Source organism: Magnolia sinica, chromosome 4 (genome assembly GCF_029962835.1).
Source record: "Magnolia sinica isolate HGM2019 chromosome 4, MsV1, whole genome shotgun sequence".
Lineage (NCBI taxonomy): Eukaryota > Viridiplantae > Streptophyta > Magnoliopsida > Magnoliales > Magnoliaceae > Magnolia > Magnolia sinica.
The window spans coordinates 97,570,896-97,597,507 of record NC_080576.1 but is presented as its reverse complement, the minus strand read 5'-3'; the positions used below and the strand labels follow the sequence as shown (position 1 = coordinate 97,597,507).

The window sequence follows — 26,612 nt, the reverse complement described above, 5'->3', positions numbered from 1 at the left end:
ACCACCTATTAAGAATCAAGTGATCAATGAGGATGATTCCCAAAATGCTTTGGCAAAGGTATGATTTTCATAGCAAGCATTTTGTTGTGGTTTGTCCTGCCCCCACATTCGTATTTCTGTGGGTCGCTTGTTTTTAGAATGCATGCAATGTTGGCAACCTCTCTTTGAGATAAGAAGTGTTTTAAGAGAGTGTTTGTTTTTCTCTTTAATAATTACTTTTCCTCACCATTTTAGAGGTTAAAAAGGATTGGGGGGGGGGGGTGGGGTGGTGTGTGCAATGTATATCTTTCATGATCATGTGGACCACACCGCAGGATACGCCGATAATTAATGTCCACTGTTGAAAGTTTAAACTTTTCATGTGCACCCTACTAATCTATATCTTTCATCCAATCTCTTCATATGGTAATATGGACATGAACCAAGGGAAAACACAGTCCAAAACTTCTATGGCCCATGAGAAGTTTTCAATGATGGGTGTTTAATTCCCCTAGTATCTTCTAGTGTGGTCCACTTGCGAGTTGGATCTGCCTAACTTTTGGGGATACGCCCTAAAATGATCCGGTAAAATGGATGGACGATGTGAATCAAACACATCACAATGGACCATTCAAAAAGTCATAATTGTCACATTATTCTTGTAATTGTTATTATTAATACGTGGTTGGCATGCCAAGTCTAGGTGTAGTCACCCATTTTCGGAATTATTATTATTATTATTGCTTAAATGTGCTTGACTTGGGCCATCAATTTACTGTCCAATGCACATCGGCCAATCTGATTGCAGTGTGTCCAGATGGCTTAGGACATCAGAAGCAGACGCGTCAAGAGTCCTGGCAGCCAGAGCTCGACCCAATAATACAACCGGGTATGAGCCCAACCAACATGAGCCAGTTTTCATAGGCCCAAGCCTGACCTGCCAGACCAGGGCACCTTGACCCTGAGCCCTGCCCGCTTTATAAGCTAGCCCATAACTTTTAGACCCACTTGCCAGGCTTCAAATGCAAGGTTTCAAGTAGAGGAGTACACAAGTCCATCCGAGTCAAGCTTGGCACAGCTCGACTCGGCTCGGCCACTAGCTGACCCCAGTTCGAACTCGGCTTGGCTCGGTCCTCAAGCCTAACTGGCCAGCTCAGGCCAGTTCAAGCTGAGTTCGCCTGTGCAACATTTCCACAAACACATGGACTGCGCCTTCAAAATCTCACTATATGTAAAATGGCAGCAGCTGTTTTACAGGTATTTCATATACATACCTTCCTTGCCACCAGCCTTGTTGAGTTATTTCGTCAAACACTTGGCGAGCAACATCAATATCAAAGTAAACGAGCCATCGAACTGGTTCAATCTGAGTTCGATTCAAACTGGGGTTCAATCCAAGTCGAGCTTGGCCAAGCTCAAACTCGGTTCAAAATTTTTTCGAGCTCAAAAAATCAGCTCAACTCAGCTCGAACTCAGTTTCAAACGAGTCGAATCAAGCAAGTTAACCGAGCTAAATCGGTTCGTGTACAGCCCTAGTTCCAAGGCGCAATCCAGAGGGAACATAGATCGAGTGGGAGCCACTGCAAATGTCAGATCATCAGGTTGAATGTATCTTCAAAACCAATGGACGGTTAAGATGTACAGCATGTTCTAGCCTGGCACCTGGCCATGCAATGGAGTGGTGCATGTAGGCTCGCATATCTCATGTTGGATGCATAGCATCATCAAACAATCCATGGTGGGAACTATTAATACCTGTTTCAAGATAATGATCAGACCTGTTTCACTTTTCTACTCAATTTTGACCGCCCGTATATCATGCTATCGATCGGATGGTCAGGATCATCCCATCCAGACGATGTTTGTACACCATGGCCTGCCCCTACTGATGCGATCGATTCCATGATTGACCATGGGGTCACTTGAAACCTCTGTGGCTGTTGAGATAATCCCACGAAGGTGGGGACATCAGCATTCTGCAGAAATGCATGTACCAGCTAGAAGCCCGATTTGTGCTTTGACAAATAATTCCAGGTAATCCATTTAAACTACTAGTGTTATTGTTCATTAAGGCATGGCCCACCTTTTTGAACTTTGATTGTCCATCTAGCACCCCTTTACATATTCCCCATCAGACTATCCAAGCCATTCAATCATTAGCCTGCAGATGGATGGCTCAACATAAAATTAAGCCAAGCAAAAGGTAATTTCACCAAATCAGATGGCTATGGTTTTCAGTACCCACCCATTGCGGCCCATGAGATGAACGGCCTGGATTATTGAAAGTCAGAGGGTATCCAGGATATGCCAAAAACAACCCTACCTGAGGGCCAGTGCTGTATCTTCACCTTCGAACACACGGTATGAGTGGCAGATGCTGATGTGAATTGCAATCTGTCAACCGCCATTTCCTTTTTAGCTTGTAACCATGGAAACATCATGAAACAAACAAAAAATCATGAAACAGAAGAATTCATAAGAAAATCCATCAATCAAGCGAAATAAAAATTCAAAATTCATTGTTAAATCCACATTCCTCACTGAACAAAGCAAAACCCCCAAAAAATATTTTCCAAACTAACCAAAAATCATTTCCAAAACAATTTTTTTAATGCATGTGAATATCTAAGCTACTCAACAGATAACACAAATAAATCCTGAAACTAAGCTGCTTTACAAAAACAGCACAAAAAACTTCACTCTACCCAAACAACTATTACCACCCTCTCAATCAAAACTAACAAACCTCACAACAAGCTCAAGCCCTCTCTCTCATAGGACCCGGCTACGCAACACTGACAGGCTTAGTAAGAGCATCCTTTTGAGTTTTACACCTGCAAAAAATGGTTGTGTTAAAAAAAATAATGATAACATGCACACCTCAATCGGGTTGTGTTTAGATGCACCTACAATTGAATTGCAATCGCAAACATTCAATTTGATCAGATAGAGAATGACGAGTTAATTTTGCTTCCTAGTATTCAATTTGCAATCATGTATCATTCAAATCTGACTCGAATGTAACATAATTGCAACATGTAGGCCAAAGCCACATTTTAGAACTCTCACTGGATGGGACAGTCAGACTGGGTGGGACCACAACCAGCCAGGTCAGTTAAAAGTTAAAACTAGTGGTCACCTCAAAAATGTAACCCTAACTTGGTGAAACTCGAAGCCGTGAACCTCCACTCTGCCCCCAAAGTCCAACACGCCAGTGGTAATTTGCTTGTTTATTCTTTTTACTTTCTTTTTTATTTCACTTGTAGCAGATGGCGTGGGTTAGAATGGGTCGACCCAATTGGATTAGCCCTTGGACTTAACTGTCAACGGAAATGGGTCAGGTTCCATTTTGGATTTTAAAATATGGCCCAGGCCCCTAGATATTAGTGCTAAAGGGAGGAAATTTCAGTAGGTTGTTTTCCACTATATTGGACTCACAATTGCAATTCAATGTAATGGTGTGTCCACACGCATCCTTAACGAAGCAACATGAGCTGATGGAGTAAATAGCATAACCGATGTCTATAAACAGCCATTGATATCACCATGATCATGAACAGAGGTCAGTGATATGGAAATAATCATTGAAGTTCCATAATATTGATAAACATTTGTATATTGACATAAGGCATCATACAAATAATGAACAGCAACACTGACGAAACTAATTTAACTGAAGAGGATCACTTGCTGAAAACCCCTATAAATAAAACCTGCATCTAATCCAGGACACTGAATGTTGTTTAAGGGGAAAAAATGGTCATATCCAATCAGAAATTTTAAATGGTGACTTTTGGCCAAGGTAATTTTGGCAGGTTTATAATTAAGAAACGCCTAATGGAAAAGGGAAAAAAAAAAACCCACATGTAATCCACGACAAGATTCAAAAGATGGCTATTCTCAACTGGAGTTGATCGTGGTCATTTCTGTTTGGCCTCATGATTAGGAGAATAATCACTAGCTGCTAAATTCCACGGCTCACGGTACTACAATGAGGTGTACTACAATGAGGTATCCCACGGCTGCCATAGTCTTGTCTTTTTTCTTTCTTTCCTTTTCTTTTTCTTTTCTTTTCTTTTCTTTTTTCTTTTTGGCACTCCCATAGTGGGGAAGATGATTCTTGCTTCTTCTGGGAGTGTAGTGACGATTTTTTCGAAATCAGTGAAAAGGGTACAAAGCGACAGCTGCAAAGAGAAAAGAATGACAAGATACCACTGTGCAGCAGGTAAGAAGAATTTAGCTCCTAACAACTTTCTGCAAAGATTTTGATTCCCATTGCCTATTCTATCACTCCTTATCTTTTGCACACTGGAAGACCTCAGCAGGCCTCTCCCATGCTATTAGAAATCTACAGATGCATTGCTACGAGATTGGCATGCTGTTTCTTGCTGCCACCTCCCCACTACCAAGCTTGGAACATTGTAAAAGTCAACCCAAGCATCACCCAGTCATCTCAAATAATGCCAGAAACCTTCTCTATATCTCCATTGCGAACTCATATTGGATAAACAAGTTATTCACAGTCTTAGCATTACTCAAAACACACAATGCACCCACTTGTAACTATCATCTTCCTGCTCAAATGGATGCTAAGTACTTTAATACCAACCAGCCATCCAAATGCAACTATTTGTAGTGGCCCCTGGTACGACATAATCTTGGCAATGGAAGCTTCCATTCTAGTCCCACCTTGGTCCTGAGAATGTTATAATACAATTCCATATAAAACTTTTTCTCTAGATTCCATAGGAAACTTTTTTTTCTAGATTCGAACTTCCACCACCACCTATCGCTGCTTGAAAATGATAATTAAATAACATGAAGCTGCTACCGCATGCACATTAATTTCTTTGTCAATCGAACTTCTTCTAAATCCCCGATCCCGTACTACTGCTTCCCCAATCAACCGAAGCATTGGGCCATTCTTGCCTCCCCCAAATGACACAATATTACATGATATGGTGAGTTCTTGGTTTGAAGGACTACCTCCACAATAAATGTCTTGTTAAAAGTAGGTTTGAGACCCATCCCCCACTTTGAACAGTGCTCTCCCCTCCCAAACACTACCTTCCCTAATACCCGAAGCTGTACAAACCCCCTCACTGTGAATTTACAAACCATAATCTGCTACCACAAACCTTCCTACCCAATGTTGTCAAAAGCGATCGCATAATCGATTATTTGATCACATAATCACATAATCACATCCATATGGCAAATGTGATGGTCGCATATGCCATATGGATGGTATGCGATTGCATGTCGTATGAAGCGATCGCATAATGGCATATGCAATCGCATACTGACCATTTTTCTTGATTTATTTTATTTTATTTTTCAAAAAAAAAAAAAAAAAGAAATTGTGCGATCACATAAGCGATCAAGCATAAGCAATCGCACAGGATCAGGATTGCTTATGCCATTTGACAACATTGTTCCTACCCATTCTCAAATCCCCACAATCACTTTCCCTACGAGGCCTAGTTCATGAATCAATCTTTTTCATCCCTGTTCACACCTGTTATGAAGGCTCGCACACTCCTTCCAGCCTTTTGACTACAGTTGCCAAACACTGAAGTAGAGATATGAATAAACCAGCATACTAGTATCTCTTTTTTTTCAAATGTAACGAAATTTTATTAAAAAGAGGCAACAAAGGTAAAATTCTGAGGCAAGATACAACAGCTAAAGCCCGAACAAAGAAGACAGATTACAATCATCAAGAACCTTTAAGAATGAGATCCATCCCACTACATTTAGAATTTGCCCTCCTGAGTCCTGAACACTTCCAACATCGTCCTACTCCCGTTCCAAAAACTCCAACCATTCCTCCAACCCCCAAAGGGCCCATATGACTGCCAGCAAGACAAGCTACCAAACCACACTTCCTTTTTTTTCCCCTACTCCATCCCCGTGCCATGCTAGGAGAAGATCACCAATTGACCCCGGCATCACCCACAGCACTTTAAATAAATCGAGGAATCTCTCCATTCCCCTTGAGAAAAAGAACAATGGATAAATAAATGATAAACCGACTCCGTATTCTGCGTGCACATCATACAAATATTAGGAATCACTAACAACTTCAAGATTATCTATTTTAAGCATCCTATTCTTGCCCATCAACTAAGCAAATGTAACTACCTTAGGAGGGACGCCATAGAACCAAACATAAAGGGTATAACCTCCTCTCCCAACGATGATCTTCAAAGCAACCTTTAAAATGAGCAGACAGAGAAGAGACCCGACTTATCCTTGTTCCACACCATCAGATCCCTCTCACTCCAAAGACGGGTGATTGCAATGAAGATGCGCCAGGAGTCAAATGAATTCATCCACTTACCCGTTCATCAAAATCCTCTGACATGGAGGGACCAAGCAACTACATCACCAAAGGTAGAAAACCGTCAGGAATATTCATTTTTGGAGAGAGTCATGATAACTTTGAAAACTGAACCTAGAGCATTCCCTCTCCGATCCACACATCCTCCAAAAACGAATCCTCTTACCATCACCAAATGAGAAACTAACCCTCTCCTCAAACTTAATCGCCAATCTAGTAACCACCATCCACAATCCTAAACCCTATATAATGATGAATCCTTTACCCACCATCCCGTTTCCTAAACCCCATACTTGCCAGCAATTGCCTCTACTCTGCAAACTCCCTCCTTCCATGACAAACCTTCACAGCCACTTGCCTAACAAAGCAAGGTTCATCAACTCAACTCCTTACACCTGCTCCCCATTCTTCATGAGGCTTCCACACCCCTTCCCATCTTAATAGATGAAACTTTTATTTCTCTTCGACTCCTTCCGACAAATAATAATAATAATAATAATAAATCCAGTCTCAACATCTCCAACCTATCCGAGATCGATTCCGGACACCTAAATAAAGACACGAAGTAAAGCGGTAGATTCAATGTAATAGCTTTTATTAATATTATCATTAGTCTACTAACCAAAGAGAGGTGCCGACTCTTCCACTTCAACAGTTCTCTTTCAACCCTTTCAATTGCCTATTCCACAGATGCCTCGCAAGTTTGCTAGTAAACAAAGGCTAAGATATGACGAGGGAAGAAAACCAACATGACACCCAAACACCTCCACCAATCTCATCACCTCTTCCTTAGAGATGCGAACACTCAACATCTCACTCTTAAGAATACTAACTTCGAAACCTTAAGCCACTTCGAAGCATCTCATAATTTTCCTTAAGTTATCCACCACATCACATCAACATCACAAAATAAAATGGTATCTCATCAGCAAACTGGATACGAGAAATCTGAAACTCCGTGTTCTCCACCTAAAACCCATTAATAAGCCAAAACCCGTTAATAAGACCAGTATATTGACCTCTATCCAGCATTTCACTGAGTGTTTCTGCAACCACCATGAACAGGAAGGTAGAGTGGATCCCCCTGCCGAAGACCTCTCACTTGAAACCTTTAGGGGACGCATTTGAGACTAACACGGAGAACTTGGTCACCAAATACATTCTTGGATCCACCTTCTTCACTTCTACATGCATCCCAAACATCACAACATATAGCCAAGGAAGCCCCAGCCCACGTGGTCATAAGCTTTCTCAATATCCAATTTGCGAATGATGCCCTTTTTTTCCTTTCCTATGCCGCAAGCCAATGCACTCATGGCTTGATGGGGGACAATTAACCACTTGCTCTAAAAGCTCAAACTGATAGAGCATGGCAAATTAATCCATTTATCTCATAGCTCAGGCCTCAAATTCATGGGCTCCATCCCCTCGTGGGCTCCAAATTCATGGGCTCTGCCTCACACAAGCCCCAAATCCATGGGTTCTATGGGCCACCCACCCCGAGTGTGCCCCTGCATCCCAGGGGCCACCCCACTCAAGCCCGGTGTGAAAATGCCCCTGCATTATATCAACCACAACATTATAGGTGAGTATCAAATAACTCCCGAAATAGAAGGGACTGGGGAGGGTAAGGGTGTCATTATTAGTAGGATAATAAGGGGGGAGCTTGTAGAATGAGAATACAGTAGAGCCATCTCTCTACAACATATATGACACATTGAACTATTAATTCGGACCATCAATTTAGTGACCCTCTCTTGGATGGTCCATGTTTCAAAATGCAAGCTTATCACACAAGCATAGACATAATGTTGTTCCATTTTACGACCGCCATATGATAAATCTACAATTAACTATTTCTTTTTACTGCAATTATTTTGAAGTCCATTCATCAGAGATGTCTATGAACATCCAATATATGCATGTTTAAATCTTTAACCATACACAATATAGGAAAATCAATGGACACTCCCAACTGATATGTGACTCTACCATTTGTGTTGTGGCAAGATCGCTCTACCATGTCGCGTTCTACCCATGCCACATCAAATGTGTAATTATTACTCAGCCCTTTCCCATCTCTCAGTCTCTCATACGTCACTTGCTGTCCCAAAAAAAAAAATTTATTGAAATGGGCAACCTCGTGTGATAGTTCACCAACATTTTGAAAATGATGGTCACTCATCCTTCTCACATGCGGCACTTGTGTGCCACTATCCAGACAAATCCAGTGGAGTATATACCTAAAATCAAAGTAATCCCAAGTCTTGGTGTGCCGTAACAGTCATTATGGGGGCCTTAATTACGTAAAGGTAATGGTGGCAACCTTTATACATTATGGGGCCGTAACGGCCATTATGAAAAAAATGACCCGTAACCACCATTACGCACATAATCCCGTTACACTCCTGGTAAAAGACAAAATGGCCCCGTAATGGTACATTAGTATAGCAGTTGATTGTGTCGTGGGTTTGCTCCCCACATATGTGAATTCGATTCCCCTCCCCGAGATTACCCGACGCACGTGGTTTGCAGGTGATTGCGTGCATCCGCATGGACTAGGCTCGCCTTAAAATGAGGGCAGGGAACACCCTAATGTCATTAGAGAGAGAGAGAGAGAGAGAGTGTGTGTGTGTGTGTGTAACGGTCGTTACAAGTGCCATAACAGCCTGTATCGTAAAGGTAACAGTGGTGGCTGTTACGGCCATTACCATTGTGGAATACCTTGATCCTAACCATCCATTTCATAGCTATAAAATTACTTGTTAAAAGCAATATAGTAAGTGGCCCAAATTCCAAAAGGCAAAATCAGATGGTTAGTATCATCTCCTCAGTGTAATTTTTGGGTTATGATCCATCCTCAATTGGGTCCGCAACTTAAACCATTTGTTTGCCGTACAACTATGCCATTTGGACAGATGAAGCATCACCACCATTTTTAAAGTGGAGGTAAAGAACAATAGGAGTTCAGCCTACAGTTTCCCCCCCCCCCCCCCTCAAGTCCCTCCCTCCCTCTCCGAATAAAAAGCTCTCGTCCTCTCTAAAAGATCTGTTTTTTGGGGGGTTTCTCCGTCAGGTAAGAGTTGAAATTACTTGCTCCAAGTTTGCGGGAAAAAAAAAATCTAAGATTTTTGAAAATCTCCACTATTTATCTTTCTTTCTTATTTTTATTTTTTCTCTTATGTTGAAAAGAGAATGCAAATGGTAAGAGATTTTTTTTTTCCTGAGAGATTGTAAATGGTAAGAGATAATACTAAGGTTAATTAATTTAATATTACATAAAATATTTACATATGAGAGAGAGAGCTGTTCCTAATAATTTCATTGAACTTCAAGAGGATAAATAAATTTAGAAAGCATAAAACAAACCTATTGCAATGGGATCGTGATGCAAAGTTATGATTATTGCAGTTTGTGCACATCCAATCTCCATCGCGCCATTGCTTTGCTCTGTTAAGAAGAGAGAAATCATCATCATGTAAGCCTTGTCCTAAATAATTGGTTGGCAAGAAGAGACAAAAATGAGAGGAATGGAAGTCAAATGTCAACAAGAAAATCAAGTCCGAATTTTTTTTATTTTGTAATCATCTGGTATACCTGCATTGACAAATAAAACCAATTTTTTTCTTATTTTTTTCTGAAATGAAAATAAAACAATTTCTAGTCCAATAGATAAAAACATCAACCGATCACAATTTCTACTAATAGGCACCCTAAAAAGATGTAAAATCAGGTCAGGTTTGAAAGTGTATCCTCGAGTCAGTGTCTATTACTTTATTATATCAATCCCATCAAATCAAACCACATAACAAGATTGGCAAGTTTTAATATTAATTAACTCAACAGCTAACACATTTCAATTCTACAACATGATGCAGGACATGAAAATTAAATATGATATGCATGATTTCAGGCTTTAGATCATACTAATTTTAAAACAATCACAAAAAATTCCACATCCCACATAAAAGTCAAGCATTCAACAAGGAGAATCTATGCGGGTCCAGCCCTACGTCCAAGCCTACACATGTTAGGGCTGGATCAATTACAAATTATAAACTAAACAATGCTCAAAAGAAAGTAAATTCATCCACACATGCAAAAGATTACTTCCCAATCCAAGGGATTCACATGTTTCAAATCGGGAAAACCTAGGGTTTGCAAAAGTGAAATAGGACTTGGAATTTAGGATTATCTAGGGGTTAGGATTAAAAAAATAAGGTGAGAGGAGTGAAATAGAAGAGAGAAACGAACCCAAGATGATCCACACGTGTGGACAGCAGCCCGAGCCTAACGCACATGCGTGGGATCTTGCCCGCACGTGTGTGGGACCCACGAATCTGAAATCAGCCAGCTAGGTGCTGGTCGGCCAAGGGAGGTCCACCTTCACACCAAGTTTTACGCTGATCGGATATCTGGTTTGTGCACGGTGCTCCGCCAAAGTTTCAACCCTCCTACAGGGCCAAATTCTGGAAATCTGTTGTAGGAGAAAGATTAGCTGCAAACGTGGATGGATTTAATGAGAGGATGGCTGTAGGAGATGAGAAATATGAATGGTAGGAGATGGGGGCGATTTGGGATGGATGTGGCTTCGCACCACAGTAATTACCCTTCGAAGAATGGAGGGTTTCGCACCCAATTAGGCTTCACAACTCAAAGAGAAGCAGGATTCAATCTTCGATGAGAAAAAAGACTACAAGGAGTGCCTATTTATAATAAAATCCTATACCCCAAAACTTGCGCCATGTGCGCAACCCATTACTTAGATACGAAGCAACTACAATTAACAACTAATCAAAATAATCTAAATCATCCATGATGTTCCGAATAACAATAATAACCAAAACTCGAAGTATTAGATCGTTTGGAATAGTGGGCCACAATCGTGAGAACCCATGGTAGGATTCACATGACGATCGAGTCCACTCCAAGGAACCAAAACGCAGTCCTCTAACTAAGGGGTCCTCCCTGGACGTCGTCATCAATCTAGATCGATGGTGGGGCCCTCATCCTTGCGTACATGCGAGGGGGGGGGTGCATGTCCGCAAAATGTCCCCATCAATTCTCCCCAGCTGCAAAAGATTCGCCACTAACAAAACAAAACTCCTAAACCGCTTCGAGATATCAAGATCAAGTCTCTGAAGCTCCTCCTCAATGAGTCACGTACTGTCTGAAGCTGGGCGTGACTTCCACTTGACCAAGAACTTTTGAAATCCGCCGTCTGACGTCGATACTATCTGATGGTCCAGAAAATCCGCTATCTCCTCTTTGGTGTGGGAATGGTAGGTATGGGAAGTAGAGGCTGGAAAGATGGGTCAGGAGGGGACCATGGATTAAGGGAAAGGTCTAGGAAATCAAAATGGTTAGGTAAAAGGCCGGACAATATATCAGTGGTCCCCTGAAATACAACTAGATCCTCCACATTAAATGTGGAACTAATTCTCATGGAAGACAAAAGATCTACCACATACGCATTGAGACCGTTTCATTTTATAATTTTGAATGGTTCAGCGCTACGCGCGTGTAATTTACGAACGACTCCCTGAGGGTACTACTCTAGCCTAATGCGGACCATCACAATCCCCTACATTGAATTCCTTGAATCGTTTATGTTGGTTTGCAGAAATTTTGTAATGTTCATTGCTAGTAGTAATCTTTCGCCTGATTTCTTGATGCAATGAGTGAATGTGATGCGCAAAAGACTCTGTAGACTCTGATGGCCTATGGGACAGTGACATAGGGACAAGATCGATAGGTTTACTAGGTTTATAACCAGTAACGACTTCAAAAGGGCTTAGACCTGTGAACCTATCGACATAACTATTAAACACAAACTCGGCTATAGGTGGTACGGTGTCCCACGTCCTGGTGTGATGTATATCCCTCATAGGGAAAAACTCATCCGATAGATCATCAGGAAAGACATCACGAAACTCATCCACTACCGGAATGGCCTCAATGGGTAATTCTACACTAGCCTCTAGTGCACTCAATCTAGCCACAAGGCCATACATGTCGTACCACTCAAAATAGTGGTCCATGTCTGCCAATCAATTTAGAAAAGCTTTAGGGTCCAAGTGGCCATCAAACGTGGGAGCATCTACTCTAACTCCTTTGAGAAGTTGCGCATCAGGGTCATAGTGGTCTTGATGACCCTCACGGGGTGAGTGCCCATAACCGATTCATTGGTCACCTTCATTCTTTGGTCTATCCTCCTGACCACCTGCCTGAGATTGGGTATCTTTCCCAATAGTGGGGTTTGCCCTAGCGGAGGTCTCTAGTTGGGTAATGCGCACATCAAGTTATTCAAAGAATTGGTTAATACATTGTTCCAAGCGCTTACCCAAAGAATCAAACTGTTGGGTCGTTTTGTTCATTGACTCTTACAATTGCTCCATATTTAGTGTAGGGTGCAAGCCAAAACCACGACCTGTATACAACTACTAACTCACCTTAAAGACCCTCTACACAAATATATGCGTATAAATGGGACTAAATGATCCTATAAGACTCTATATGAAGGAAACTACGCAACGCTCTTAAAATTCCAGCAACATAATTGTCCAAATAGTTTGTTAACAGAAAATTCAGCAATGAAAATTGGAGAATTTCTGACAATAGAAAATTCAGCAATCTATGTTGTGAATGAGGGGTCCTAAACAACCCTAGATGAAATGTAATGCAAAATAAACGCGAGTAGACTAAACCCTAAACATGCAATGCATTCCCCTATAAGAATCCTAAGCTCTGATACCAAATTTGATGCAGGACATGAAAAGTAAATATGATATGCAAGATTTCAGGCTTTAGATCACACTAATTTTAAAACAATCACAAAAAATTTCACATCCCACATAAAAGTCAAGCATTCAACAAGGGAAATCCATGCGGGTCCAAGCCTACACATGTTAGAGCTAGATCAATTAAAAATTATAGACTAAACAATGCTCAAAGGAAATTAAATTCATCCACACATGCAAAGGATTACTTCCCAATCCAAGGGATTCACATGTTTCGAATCGAGAAAACCTAAGGTTTGCAAAAGTGGAATAGGACTTGGGATTTAGTATTATCTAGAGTTAGGGTTATGGAAATAAGGCAAGAGATAAGTGAAATAGAAGAGAGAAACAAACCCAAGATGATCCAAATGTGTGGATAGCGGCCCGGGCCTGACGCACGTGCGTGGAATCCTACCTGCACGTGTGGGGCTCACGAATCTGAAATCAGCCAGCTAGGTGCTGGTCGGCCAGGGGAGGTCCACCTTCACACAAAGTTTCACGCCGATCGAATGTCTAGTTTGTGCACGGTGTTCCGCCTAAGTTTCAACCCTCCTGTAGGGCCAGATTCTGAAAATCTGTTGTAGGGGAAAGATTAGCTGCAAACGTGGATGGATTTGATGAGAGGATGGCCGTAGAAGATGAGGAATATGGATGGTAAGAGATGGGAGTGATTTGGGATGGATATGGCTTAACACCACGATAATTAGCCCTTCGAAGGATAGAGGGTTTCGCACCCAATTAGGCTTCACAACTCAGAGAGGAGTAGGAAAATGCAGAAATTTTATTCAATCTTCAATGAAAAAAAAGACTACAAGGGGTGCCTATTTATAATAAAATCATATACCCCAAAACTTGTGCCATGTGCGCAACCTACTACTTAGAGACGAAGCAACCACAATTAACAACTAATCAAAAATAATCTAAACCGTCCATGATGTTTCTAATAACAATAATAACCAAAACTCAAAGTACTAGATCGTTTGGAATAGTCGGCCACGATCATGAGAACCCATGGTGGGATTCACATGACAATTGGGTCCACTCCAAGGAACCAAAACACAGTCCTCTAACTAGGGGGTCCTCCTTAGATGTCGTCATCGATTCAGATCGATGGTGGGGCCCTCCTCGGGGGGTTGCATGTGCGCGAGATGCCCCCCCTCACAACAATAGTTTACACTGTTCATGTCATTATGCAGTCAAGGTAATTCAACTAGGCTTGTGGGCTATTGCCTAGGTAGGGTGCAGTAAAACAAAGGTAGAATGCATGCTATGCATGTCTGCATCAACATCTACAGGCGTGAACAACATTTACTGCAGATGAGAGGGGAGATAACACTTTGCCAGAAATCCTTCCCCATGTAGCAAAAGCTTTATATGTTGGTTTCATTGAAAGCAAAATGAGATATAGATGATTAAATAGCACAACAACCGTAAGTAGCTGATCAATAGAAGACAATCAAGGATGAAGATGAGGATGTGCAAGCTACTTTGAGAGCAAGTATAAACACATTTAGGAAGAAGAAATACAATGAAAAACATTAGAGACAGAGCAGCCAGATGCACATAGTTGTTGATTAGAAAGGAACAGATTGGATTAAAGTGCATGTGGCTGGTATGCATTCAAGAGTAGCACCACTTGCACAATCAAAGAAGCAAAGAAAGTTGTAGCTCAAAAGGAAAAGAAGCACAAATTTCCTTTGCCCAATTGGCTACCCACCTGATGCTCCCTCTACCCAAATTTTGACAAAATGCATAAGCTATAGTACACCCAAAGCCTTCACGTAGGGTGGCAATGGAACCGATCTGCCCAGCCCAGCTTGGGTGACCCGGCCCTGAACAGCCAAGGCTCTGGCCACTAAACTTGGCCCAAGGGCCAAGCTTGGGCTTGAAATCTAGAATAGTGAATCCTCAACCTATTTCACATGAAATAGCTGGGACAAGGCAATAATGATGACAGTGGCAGTAGCAGTAGACCCTAGTTTATCACACAAAACATGTCGCATGCAACAGGCTTAATATAAATAACAAAGTTTCTCTGGTTATTATGAAACATTTAGGCTGTCATAAACAGATTAACATAAACAACTTCACATTAATTATACCAATCACTATACTGTGGATAACAATGGTGAAAATATTGTATAATATTGTAACAAACAGCCTGCTAAAATTATGCAAGACCAAGGATACTTCTGTGAGAAAAGAAGGGACAAGAAACCCTTACCCTTTTCCTAGAAGTGTAGGCATTGCTGCCAGCTGCGGTGACTGCACGTGCATTTGAAAATTTGCAGCCATGGCAGAGCTTGCACTGGGATGTGAGACATACATTCCGGGTGTTTGATCATTACTGGATCCCACCATTTGCTCAAAGCCCTGATAAGAACGTTGCTGCCCATTTGTCTTCAATTTCCAAAAAAGAACACGTCAGAGAAATTATCAAAGTCCATGGGAAACACAACAGCCATAATCTCTCTAAAATGGCCGTACCAGAGCATGATTGTAAATATCTCCTGCATTTAATCTCTTGTTGTCCCACTCATTAACAAATTCATCCGATGCCAATCGTTTTGTTCCCAGAGCTTAATATCAAGAAAAAGATCAATCAGTTTAACAGCACGTGACAAGAGCAGAAGCTCCTTCAACATAGACAGTTCACCAAACAAGAACAATGGAACTTTTCTATTAATAATTCGAATTTAAATAGAGAGAGATTATAACAAAAGGATAACAATCCTGAAGATGGTCTATCAACACCCTCTCCTGCTAGAATGTCAGTAACAGAACTGCCTTCCCAAAGAAGTAGGAAGTAATGGCCTTCATCAAACTAGGAATATAATATAATATATCAATAAACAGAACGTCTGTGTCCAAAATATTTTCCAGTTTGATATGTTGTTACCTGGATATGAGGCATGAGTTCCATGTTTTGAAGCATCTTGAAGCGTTCCGTGTGGCGACCTCCCAAAATTTAAAGATGGGGACACTTCCATGGAAGAGAAAAATTAACTAATTAATTAGGCTTTTTTAAAAACAAAATCTGAAAATGAATTTTGAAAACAAAGGAATTTGTTTGCAAATATAAAAAAGCATTGCTGACAGTAAAGATGAGTAATTAACCACGATAACAAAACGAACATTAATTGCTCACAAGATTCAAAATTACAAATAGAAAATCCTATAAACCTCCACCTCAACAGATAAAACAACAAAACTAATAAGAAAGCATGGGGCAAGAGTAAAAATAGAGGGAAAGAGAGTGCAACGGGAAAATCTGATTGATGAAAAAATTCACTCATTAGAAACTGAAACAAAGTCATGACATCTCCTTGAAATGGCGAAACTTTCAACATAACAGTTTTGCAACAGCAAGCCAAACAATTAAAGTGTCCGGCAATTTAAGTAGCAGAACACAACTTTTCTTTCTAAGGGCGTCTTTGGTTGTTGAGGAATTCATTCCCTGATTTTTTGTTTACCGGGGAATGTTAGAATTGGCCTGGTGTTTCTCAAGGAAGGATTTAAATCTTGTTTAGTTGATACATGGGTTACCTAAGGAACCTAGGATAAGACTAATTCTGTTTTAGTTCCCCACATAAAAGCTGGAGCAACTTTATGAGGAGAACCTGGGGGAATGCAAAACCAAACACGAAATGCCAACCTAACTCTTTTTTTTCTTCTTCTTTTTTTTAATGTAAATCCAGGAAATTTCCAAGGTAAGAAATGAGAAAATTAAAAATAAAAACAAAAACCAGCAAATGAACATACCCTAAAGGTGCTAAGACAAGACGTGAAGTGCCGCCAAAAGAGCCATTTGACTTTAATGTACACATATGCACCCATCTAATGATGACATTGTAATGCAGGGGCATTTTCACACCGGGCTTAAGTGGGGTAGCCCGTGGTATGCGGGGACACACTCGAGGTGGGTGACCCATGTGATTTGGGGCCCACGGGGGAGGTCTCATGTTCGAGACTCCTCACCGGGGGTGATTAATGCAAGGGCATTTCACACCGGGCTCGAGTGGGGATAGCCCGTGGGATGAGGGGACACACTCGGGGTGGGCGGCCCATGTGATTTGGGGCCCATAAGGGGGGTTCGGCCAAGGTCCTAACCTATGAGATGTGGGGCCTGGGCTAGAAGATAAAGGGATTAATTAGCCATACTCTAACAGTTCGAGCTTTTAGAGCAAGTGGTTAATTGTCCTACACCAAATTGGTATCAAAGCGGGAGGTCTCGTGTTCGAGACTCCTCGCCGGGGGGAATTAATGCAGGGGCATTTTCACACCGGGCTCGAGTGGGGTAGCCCGTGGAATGTGGAGACACACTCGAGGTGGGTGACCCATGTGATTTGGGGCCCACAGGGGTCACCGGGGGTGATTAATGCCAGGGCATTTCAGACTGAGCTCGAGTGGGGTAGCCCGTGAGATGTAGGGACACACTCAGGGTGGGTGGCCCATGTGATTTGGGGCCCGCGAGCCCACGAGGGGGGTTTGGCCGAGGTCCTAACCCATGAGATGTGGGGCCTCGGTTATGAGATAAAGGGATTAATTCGTCATACTCTAACAGTTCGAGCATTTAGAGCAAGTGGTTAATTGTCCTGCATCACATTGTGACACTTTTGGACATCACAATTTGGAGGGCTCTGGCCGGTCAAAGAGTCCAAAGTGTTCTAAGTCTTGGTGTGTCATGAAACCAAAGGAAGAAAGAACAAAAGGAGAAAAAATAATGTCCATGAAAAAGTGCTAATATAAAAAGTGTGCAGCCAATCCACTTACATGGAAACAAATCTGAAGCTGCTGAATTTGCCATAGAAGAGGGTGCAGCAGATGGCAAAGAGGCATTGCATTTTTTACACTGCAAATATAAAGCACATCTAGATTAGATATATCATGCATAGAAAGAAAGAATCTTTCTATAAAACCAAAAAGCTTCTTGCAATTTCTAACAATAATCTATAGAAAAGAGGTTAAATTTCACTAAATGCATGCACATGTTCTTGCATCGCGAAGTGACGATATTTTCTGGTTTATCATTACCATTTCACAATAATGGATAGCACATCAACTATTTCACATAGGACAACAGGATGCCCACTTCTGCAATTAGAAATAGCACTCCGTATACTAAAAATGACATTATCACAAGGGCATGTAGCTAAAATCATGAAAGGCATCCAATGAAACTACATGAATGAGTTGGTTCAATGACTACTGCAGAATTAGCAAACTTACCTGTGCACGAGAAGAGTAGTTATGGAACCCACAATGGCACATCCAGTCCCCATTACGCCAGCCTTTTGGAACCACAAGAAGCTGACTTGCATTGTTAGCATATGGAAATCCACTGCCATTGTTTCCACCTAAGGGCCAAACAGACGCTGAAGGAAGTCCATACTTATTAGCCCCTCCAAATAACCAATTCGCGTTCGAAGGAAGTGACTGCTGAAGAGCGGAATTTCCTGTTATCCCGAAATTCATCTTGAATCCTGGTCCTCCGTGAGCCCTGGCAAAATAATGTGCATAAGTTGGGAGAGAAGCTCCAGGCATTGCAATTGCTGGCATTGCTGCTACCTCCTTTGGTTCCCCGCACTTTTTGCACTTTTCTCTTGAAGCGTAATTGTTGTTACTGCAACCTATAGACCCATTTGCCACACACGCCCAACCAATGGTGCAGCCAGCGAGGACAAGACAGCCAAGTATACGCACACCAACCAGCCCATTCCAAACCAAAGAACACACACAAAACACACGCACCCACACCAGTCATACACTAAACCCAAATGATTGCAAGATCGGAATTCAACTCAACAGAATAAATATAAAATACATATAAGCTCTACAAACACATTCAAGATGTCTCAAATGATTTCAATGAATATCTGCCGATGTATCAATTTATATCATTTTCCATATGCAATAATAACAACCGTCAATTTTTTGACTAATGAATCAACAAATTTATCAAAAATAAACCCAATGCAGATCAACTCCTCTCTCATTTAGCATTAGAAGGAAACCGCCAACCAATGTTCGAATTATCTCTGATATTATCGAAATATCTCCGATATTATCTTTATCTCCAGCTCAATAATACCAATAACACTGGTAGCGATACCGATAACGTTAGTAGTATCAGAAATTCCAAGTATGAGCAATATATCACTAAGTATCACCAATGTATCAATATCGTTAATATAATTGCGAATATTTTCAACTATGTAAATTCTAGGTGTCGCTTGTATTGCCAATGTATCGCCAATGTGTCGCCAATGTTTTCAACTATGTAAAGTCTAGGTAATGCTTGTATTATAAGTGTATTGGCGACATTTCAATAATATCGCCAATGTATTGATGATATAATCAAAATTTTGTTTATTAAAAATGTTTTTATTTCAGTTTTTTTTTTCCATGGGCACATGGTTGTATGTAGTGTTCAATTTGTCATTGATAATATTTATAATATCTCAATCTTATCGATATCACAACATGCACGATATTGAGATTATAATCTTTCATTTCCTTTCCAATTGTTGATGATTTCTTGGTGAAATATCATGTGTTGTTGATATTTTGCAATATCGATGGATGTTTGGATGGAAGGTTGGATGGTTAAATAGGCCAGATGGGATGGTTGGACTAATTTCTTACAACAGAACATGCTTTTAAGGCCCCATTAAATGAAAACTTGTTATTTATGCATTTCTTTTGCAATTATTTTTCTAAATATACAAATATGTACATTTTAACATCTCCTGAAGTTTTGCTAAAAATTCCATCGTTTTTCCCATGTTTCCTCGCATTTCCAGTTATTAGAGATATTATCGGCAATATCGATATTGTTTCCGTATCCCTGGCTAGCGAAACTTGTAGCGATACCGATACTTCAAACACTGCCGCCAACCATGACCGATCAATATTATCTAAATGCAATTAATTGGGATCAGAACAATAGTATTGGGTTGCATGTAAAAATTACTTCTAAAAACAATAGTCCCAGAGTATGGGATAAATAAAGTAGGAAAGGCTTCATTGAACTGCCTTCTGGGCTGTTTGGAATCAAGGAAAGGAAATGAAAGGAAATTTTGTTTCCAAGGGAAACAAACGAAAAGAAGCTTCTTTATTTATTTTCCTAATAAAAATATCCATCGGCATTGGGGCCATTTTCAAATCCATCTTTTGGGAAAACAAATTTTTCTATGATGAAATTTTCAAGGTAGTTGCTGGCATGTGCCACATTGGCACGCAACATGTGGGAATTTGGATGCTTGAAGATGGACAGTGGCACATGAGGAACAATGGCATGTGGCAAGTGGGGCGCTTGAAGATGTACAATGACACATGGGACACACATGGGGTGCTTAAAGCAAGACGGTGGAACATGTAGCACATGTTGCAAATCGCCACACTTGGGGGTAGTTGAAGATGGATGGTGGAATATGTGGGGCAGTAGAAGATGGACAATGGCACATGTGGGACACCAAAAGATGGACAAAGGCACATGCGAGACATTGGTACGTGGGGCAGTTGGAGAAGGACAATGGCACATGTTGCACATTGGAAGAAACCTTCTTTTGAAATATGGTAGAAAAACAAAGGCACGCGTCGTGCATTGATGGAAACCCAATTCTTTTGAAAGATGGTAATAGACATCTTGGAATGTAAAGGAATGGTCCTTTCTTGCAAATTAGTTAACCCACAACCTAAAATGCAGGATAAGTTAATCCGCAACTTTTTTTTACATGTAATTTTTCCTTGTTTATCATACTTAAAAATAGGTGGTATTTTCAAGGAACTTTGGAAACCAAGATTCCGGAGGCATAAAAAATCAGTTGAACCATACAACCAGTTGTGGTGCAGTCATCTTTTGGAAAGTCACGATATATATATAAAGAAATCAAAGATACTTTCAATGCTAATATAAAGTTGGAAACAATCTTTTACTTGCCAAATAAACAAATGGGCCACTAGGGAACATATTTTCAGTTTTGTAATCTCGATCTTCTAAGACATTCAGAGAGAAATACTTTGATATTCTGGCAGTGTGATCATGGTGTGCCGTAAAGGCGGTTACGGGGCCATAAAGGTAACGGTGGCAACCGTTACACATTACGGGGTCGTAATGGCCATAACAGCCGTTACGGAAAAAAATGACTGTAATTGCCGTTAAAGGCACGTTACATTCCCTATAAAGGAGATAATAGCCCCGTAATGGTCTATTACGAGACATATACAGGTTTTTCATGCTTTTTAATCAACATTACGTGGCAGATATAGGTTTTTCAGGGGGTTTTTCAATAAATAAAAAAGAGAAACCATAACGGCCGTTACGGGGCCGTAACAGCCGTTATGCCCCGTATCGTAAAGGTAACGGTGGTGGCCATTACGGCCACCGTTACCGTTACGGAACACCTTGAGTGTGATGGATAATACACATGCATTTAGAAATTATTGAGGAATTGCATACATGGCATAAAAATAATTCAAGATATACCATCCAAATTATGCTACTTGCTTACATGTTTCACAGGCTAAAAATTACTCTTATTTGGTTGTGTAAATATTAGGTTGCGAAGAAAAATATCTTGCAAAAAAAAGCATCCAGAAATCATAGGATAGGATTCTTCAACCAATCTAAATTTTAGACCGTAACTTAGCAACGGTGATTTCCATAACCTAGTCCATTTAATTGAGTTAGTATATGCCAATGCCATATGTACCATTTCGGGGTACCTAGCATATCAAGCGTCATACGTAGCAAGAGTATCAAATACCTCCTCCACTCATAATATATAGAAGGAGAAATATGGCCAATGAAGTCATTAATGGAAATACATGATGTGGAATTTCTTAAACATCAGGTATATTACACCATATTCAAGATATGTGGATAGATTAAGGTGATATTTGGATGTCCCTGAGAGAGAGCAGGACAGATACTTTTCCACCCAAATCTGTAACAGCTTCATTTTAGGTCAAAGTGCCAAACATTCACCAAAAAACTTTTTAGGTCAAAGTGCCAAACATTCACAAAAAAAAAAAACTCCAAATATAGCACACACAGGACAGGATGGGGTTCAAGCATGTGGCTCAATGGTAGACAAAGGAGAGAGAGACCTAGACCGGAAAGTGAAAATTGAAACCAACTCTAGAATTGAGCTGTACATAGCAACTCATAAATAAAAGCTCACATCCAACATTGCAAAGACCACAACAATTAGGATAAATGGGACAGCTAAGATGACTTAACAGTCTTCTTGCATTGCTACTTTTCTTCCTTTTTAAAAAAATAGGTAAGTTGGGTTCAAACCCCAAACCTCAATGTTAAAACATGCCCTGTGTCAAAAATAGGTGTAGGCATAACTATCAGAGGTGAGGATTTTAGCTTGCAACTAAACATCAGGAAAGACATCACAGATCACTCCCTTCAAACCATCTAGTGGACCCCATGTAGGAACTATAGATACAAGGTATAAGCGTTTCTTTTTTTAGAAGCAACCCCAAATAGGAGTTTAATAGGGTACTGTCTATGTCCTCGTCCTTCACCCCTTAGCTTCTAGTATTGTGTTTCTAATAGAAGATTACAAGAATCACTCTTCCAGCAGTAGAAGAGGAGTGGAGGAGACCCCAGAGAACAACTTTGCTCAATCAAAAACATGCATGCCCCTCATTGATATATATAGGCCTTTTGCCATAGACTTTTCTAATTTAACTAAGAAACCATCCTATGCTTGTTGATAACTTTCCTAATTGGAGTAATAAACCAGCCAACTTGCTAAACAAGTTTTTGTTTTTTTTTCCTTTAGTTTGAGAATATCGCTACACAAGTTTGGGTTTGTGGATGTTGTTTTGAGGGTAGGGATGTCTCTTGGGGATGGGATCCCTTTTGGGCTATGGCATGTTTTGCATTCTTTTGTAGCTCAAGCATTGGCTGGTTGTATTGTTTTCTTTATTTCTTGTTTTCTTAAATAAAGCTTTTTATTTCATTTACTCTTCAAAAGAACATGCTACACAAGTTTTTGACTCAAAAAAGGGGAAACTAATAAGGAAAGAACTAAAAGAATTCGTAACCATATGATTTGTTGGGGCAAAAAGGACGCAAGGGTTGTGTATTGGCCAATCCAATTGAACATGTAGACCCCACAGTCCAATCGGTTAATATATAGGACCATCTGTTTAGATCTGTCATCAGTGTGTCCTTCAGTCAAATTGGACCACTGTTCATCATCAGACAGGATTTGTATCACATACTGTCCGATTGGATATTCTTATTTTCTTAGAGAAAGGGCCACCATGTAGGCATGCATGGAGATGTGGGCTCCAATTTTGGATATTATTTTCTACATTTTCTGTACGGATAGCCTGGATGCATCATAAGCTCTCGCAATAACCAGATAAATGGATAGAGATTAGAGAGTGAAAATTAGCTTTTATTCATTTTTAGGAACAATGACTTAGACTTTTAAGGGAGACCTTTCCTTTTAAATCAAGCAAACTTACCTACATAAATTGGTCATTCTATATCTTCAAGGGCCACACAATGGATATCTATTTCGAATCCATTTCTAGTCTTAAAAGGTCAAAAAACTCAGGTGAAACTGAAATTATCTCATCTGGGCTCTGCCCATCATTCACAGTAAAGACTCATGAAAAAACCAACAAAATTCCCAGTCAGCAAAAGCTTAATGATCTTTTCTTCTCTTCTTTTTTTAATTGAGTATCACCTAAAACTTGACTTTACTCAAGAGCAAGTAAAGCTTTCAAGTACTGAGTCAAGATTTCACGACTTGATGTTTACAAAAATTAACCATACTAGTAAACTAGCTCATGCAATGCATGTGTGTGTGCACGCGTGGGTGGGGGGGAGTGTTACAATTCATGGAGGGGATGAGAAGTGGTTGCAAAAGGTAGGCCTCTCTTAGCAGGGAGAGGGCCATGATACTTCATCCTAAATTACCTAAATACCCTTCAGGTGCTTAAAAAACCTTCTCGTCTCCTAAAATGGTGCATGTTTTGAAGCCCAACTTGAAGTAATTGCGTGCAATTTTTTGCCCCTAGTAATTCTTGTTATATATGTAGTAGATATGAGTTTATTATCATGTGTTTGTGGAGTCTGTCCAGTGGTTTAGCGGACAAACAAAGCATGCTCGAGCACTGCCCAACCACCTTTTTTTAAAGATTATTGACTTAAGAGGAAATTAAGTTGCAACAAGGTAAAATTGCCTAAAGTTGGGTTAACACCATTTAAAGCAAATAACTGGTTCTTGTTTGTGATTGCCTTGAGTTGAAATCATTTGAAGCTAGACTTGAAACAGCAGCAGTTGCACAAGCATAAACAAAATTAAATTTTAATCGTAAAATTTCAGTCAGTTGCAACTCAATAATCTTGATTGAAGCAATTGTACATCCAAACGCCGCCCAAATAAATAAATAAGGATATAATCAGAATATTGGATTTGGATTTGATTTAAGCTGCTTTTTTTTCAGTTTTCAATTCAGCTAAGGGCAAAATAAACAGAATATTGAATCCAATAAAACCCGGTGTTCCTTCGATATATCCTGAAGTTTCTGATAAAACAAAATAGGTTCCATTTCTAACATTTGTAGAGGGAAAAAAATAATAATAATAAAAGAGCCTTGGGTCCGGCTGGGCGGCCCAGCCCTGCAGGCCTGGGCACCCCTAGTGGCTCATTTGACAACGGGGAATAGGAGGGATTTGTAGGGATTTTCTGTTTTTCGGTCGTTTGGTGGTGTGAATTGGAGGGATTTGGAAGAATTCAAATCCCCAAAAAGAGTTCTTTTTGAACTCCTACCTCAAAGATATTATTTCCAATCCACTCGATTCCGGTTGAATCATTTACCTATTATCCTTATAGCCAGGGCCATGGCCAGTGTCTTTTTCAGTCCAGTCAGGAAGCGAGGGCGGACCCTAGGGCAGCTTATTGCCGACCCTAGAAAGACTTGTAGATATCAAAGAAAGAGCAGAAGAGAAGCGAAATGAAATAGATAGAGAGCGATCGAACCTGTGCAGATCCAGTCACCGATGCGGGGGAGCCATTTGGAATCGGCAGGAGAGGTGGTGTCGACGAGAAGACGAGGCTGTTTGCATCGATTGCAGAAGGACCGGAAGGCGTAGTTCCTGTTGTGGCAGCCACCGCACTCCCAATCTCCTTCTCTCCCTTCTCCCATCCTCTCTCTCTCTCTCTCTCTCTCTCTCTCTCGATGGGAGGAGAAGAAAGGGCGCCTGCGCTCTTTTGTAGGGGTGGCAAGCGAGAGAGAAGGGCTACCGAGACCTTTGTCCAGATGTGAGAGGTGAAGTGATGCGGGCAAGGCACGTGTTTGATAGATCCGGCCGTTCAGCAAGTGGGCTGATGTTCCGTGCATAAAAACAATCTGGGACGCCGATTGCGTCATACCCCCGCCCGTCTCTAGCTGAGAACGGCAGGAGCTTTGAGTGGCTACCGTGATGTATGGGTCTTATCCACACCGTCCATCCTTTTTTTTTTTTTAAGGATAGAAACCCTAAAATGAGGCAGATCCGAGGCTCAAGTGAGCTGCACAATGGGGATTAAACTCTCACTGATGAAAACTTCCTGATGGCCACAGAAGTTTTGGATGGAGCTGATATTTGTGTTTTTTCTTCGTCCCTGTCTACGTAACTTTATAAATAGGTTGGATGGCAAATAAACATCACGGTAATCCTTAGAAAAGTTTCAACGGTGAGAATCATTATCAACATTGCTTCCCGTGAGGTGGTCCACTTGAGCCTTCGATTTACCTCATTTTTAAATTTGTACCCAAAATGATATAAAAAAATGGATAGACGGTGTGGTGAGACCCATACATCACGGTGGCCACTCAAAGCTCCTGCCCATTCCCATCTAGAGGCTCTCCGGGTAGGACGCAATCCGCATCCGATTGCGTCCTAAGTAACTCAATACGCTATACCACTTGAGGCCCACCGTGGATGTATGTGTCTTATCGACTAGGTCCGTCGATCATCTCATGGCGTGTGACAAACTTGAAGCATTTTAAAGGGCCCACGGTGGTGTTTCTTAGCCATCCAACTTGTCCATGAGATCAAGTAGACATGAATGAAAGTAAAACACAAGAATTACTTTAATCCCAAACTTTTATAGCTCTAAGAAGCTTGCAATGGTTAGTTTTAAATTCCCACCATTTAGTGTGGTATCGCCTACGGGAGTTTTGTCTGTGTTTCAATTTTGAGTTCATACTTTAAAATGACTATGAAAAATAGATGGACATTGTGTATAAGACACATACATCATGGCGGGCCGTAGAGAGTTTACTCAGTGTGCTATGAGTTGGTAGCAATTTATAACTAACTAGATTGCTAGCATAGTAGATCGGAGTAAACTCGGTGAGGCCACCTTCATGTTTGCCTCTTATCGACACGGTCCATCCATTTTTCCTTCTCATTTTAGGGCATGATTTCAAAATTTAAGCATATATCAAAAGTCAAGTGGTACACACCACATAAAATAGTGGGATTTAAC

General features: G+C 40.7%; 2 protein-coding genes across 4 annotated transcripts in view; one reads left to right on the top strand and one right to left on the bottom strand.

The window, feature by feature from the left end:
• Positions 1-2,451: 2,451 nt before the first annotated feature.
• LOC131243454 (ranBP2-type zinc finger protein At1g67325) lies at positions 2,452-25,394 on the bottom strand. 3 transcript variants are annotated; one of them, XM_058242825.1, is made up of 8 exons: positions 25,119-25,387; positions 18,331-18,731; positions 17,875-17,953; positions 16,001-16,084; positions 15,589-15,680; positions 15,326-15,501; positions 9,692-9,772; positions 2,452-2,813 (listed from the first exon to the last, which is right to left on the bottom strand). In XM_058242825.1, exons 1-8 carry the CDS (start codon positions 25,282-25,284, stop codon positions 2,765-2,767), a joined length of 1,128 nt encoding a protein of 375 aa, XP_058098808.1. In that variant the 5' UTR covers positions 25,285-25,387; the 3' UTR covers positions 2,452-2,764. The 3 variants fall into 3 exon arrangements, with proteins under 3 accessions (XP_058098808.1, XP_058098809.1, XP_058098810.1); XM_058242826.1 differs by lacking the exon at positions 9,692-9,772 and having other exon boundaries at positions 25,119-25,394; XM_058242827.1 differs by lacking the exon at positions 16,001-16,084 and having other exon boundaries at positions 25,119-25,391.
• Positions 9,339-26,612, top strand: part of LOC131243455 (uncharacterized) — a 121,758-nt gene continuing 104,484 nt past the window's right edge. The window contains exon 1 of the mRNA XM_058242828.1: positions 9,339-9,342. The gene's annotated coding sequence lies outside the window, so the exon portion shown is untranslated. The remainder of the gene's footprint in view (positions 9,343-26,612) is intronic.

What these genes read in the sequence shown, in the direction of transcription:
- LOC131243454 (XM_058242825.1), bottom strand. Translation starts at nt 25,284, where the DNA reads ATGGGAGAAGGGAGAGAAGGAGATTGGGAGTGCGGTGGCTGCCACAAC. An exon ending in AGCTTCAGATTTGTTTCCAT is followed by an intron (nt 16,085 to 17,874) that starts GTAAGTGGATTG and finishes CTTCCATGGAAG; the next exon opens with TGTCCCCATCTTTAAATTTT. An exon ending in CCTACACTTCTAGGAAAAGG is followed by an intron (nt 9,773 to 15,325) that starts GTAAGGGTTTCT and finishes TCTTCTTAACAG; the next exon opens with AGCAAAGCAATGGCGCGATG.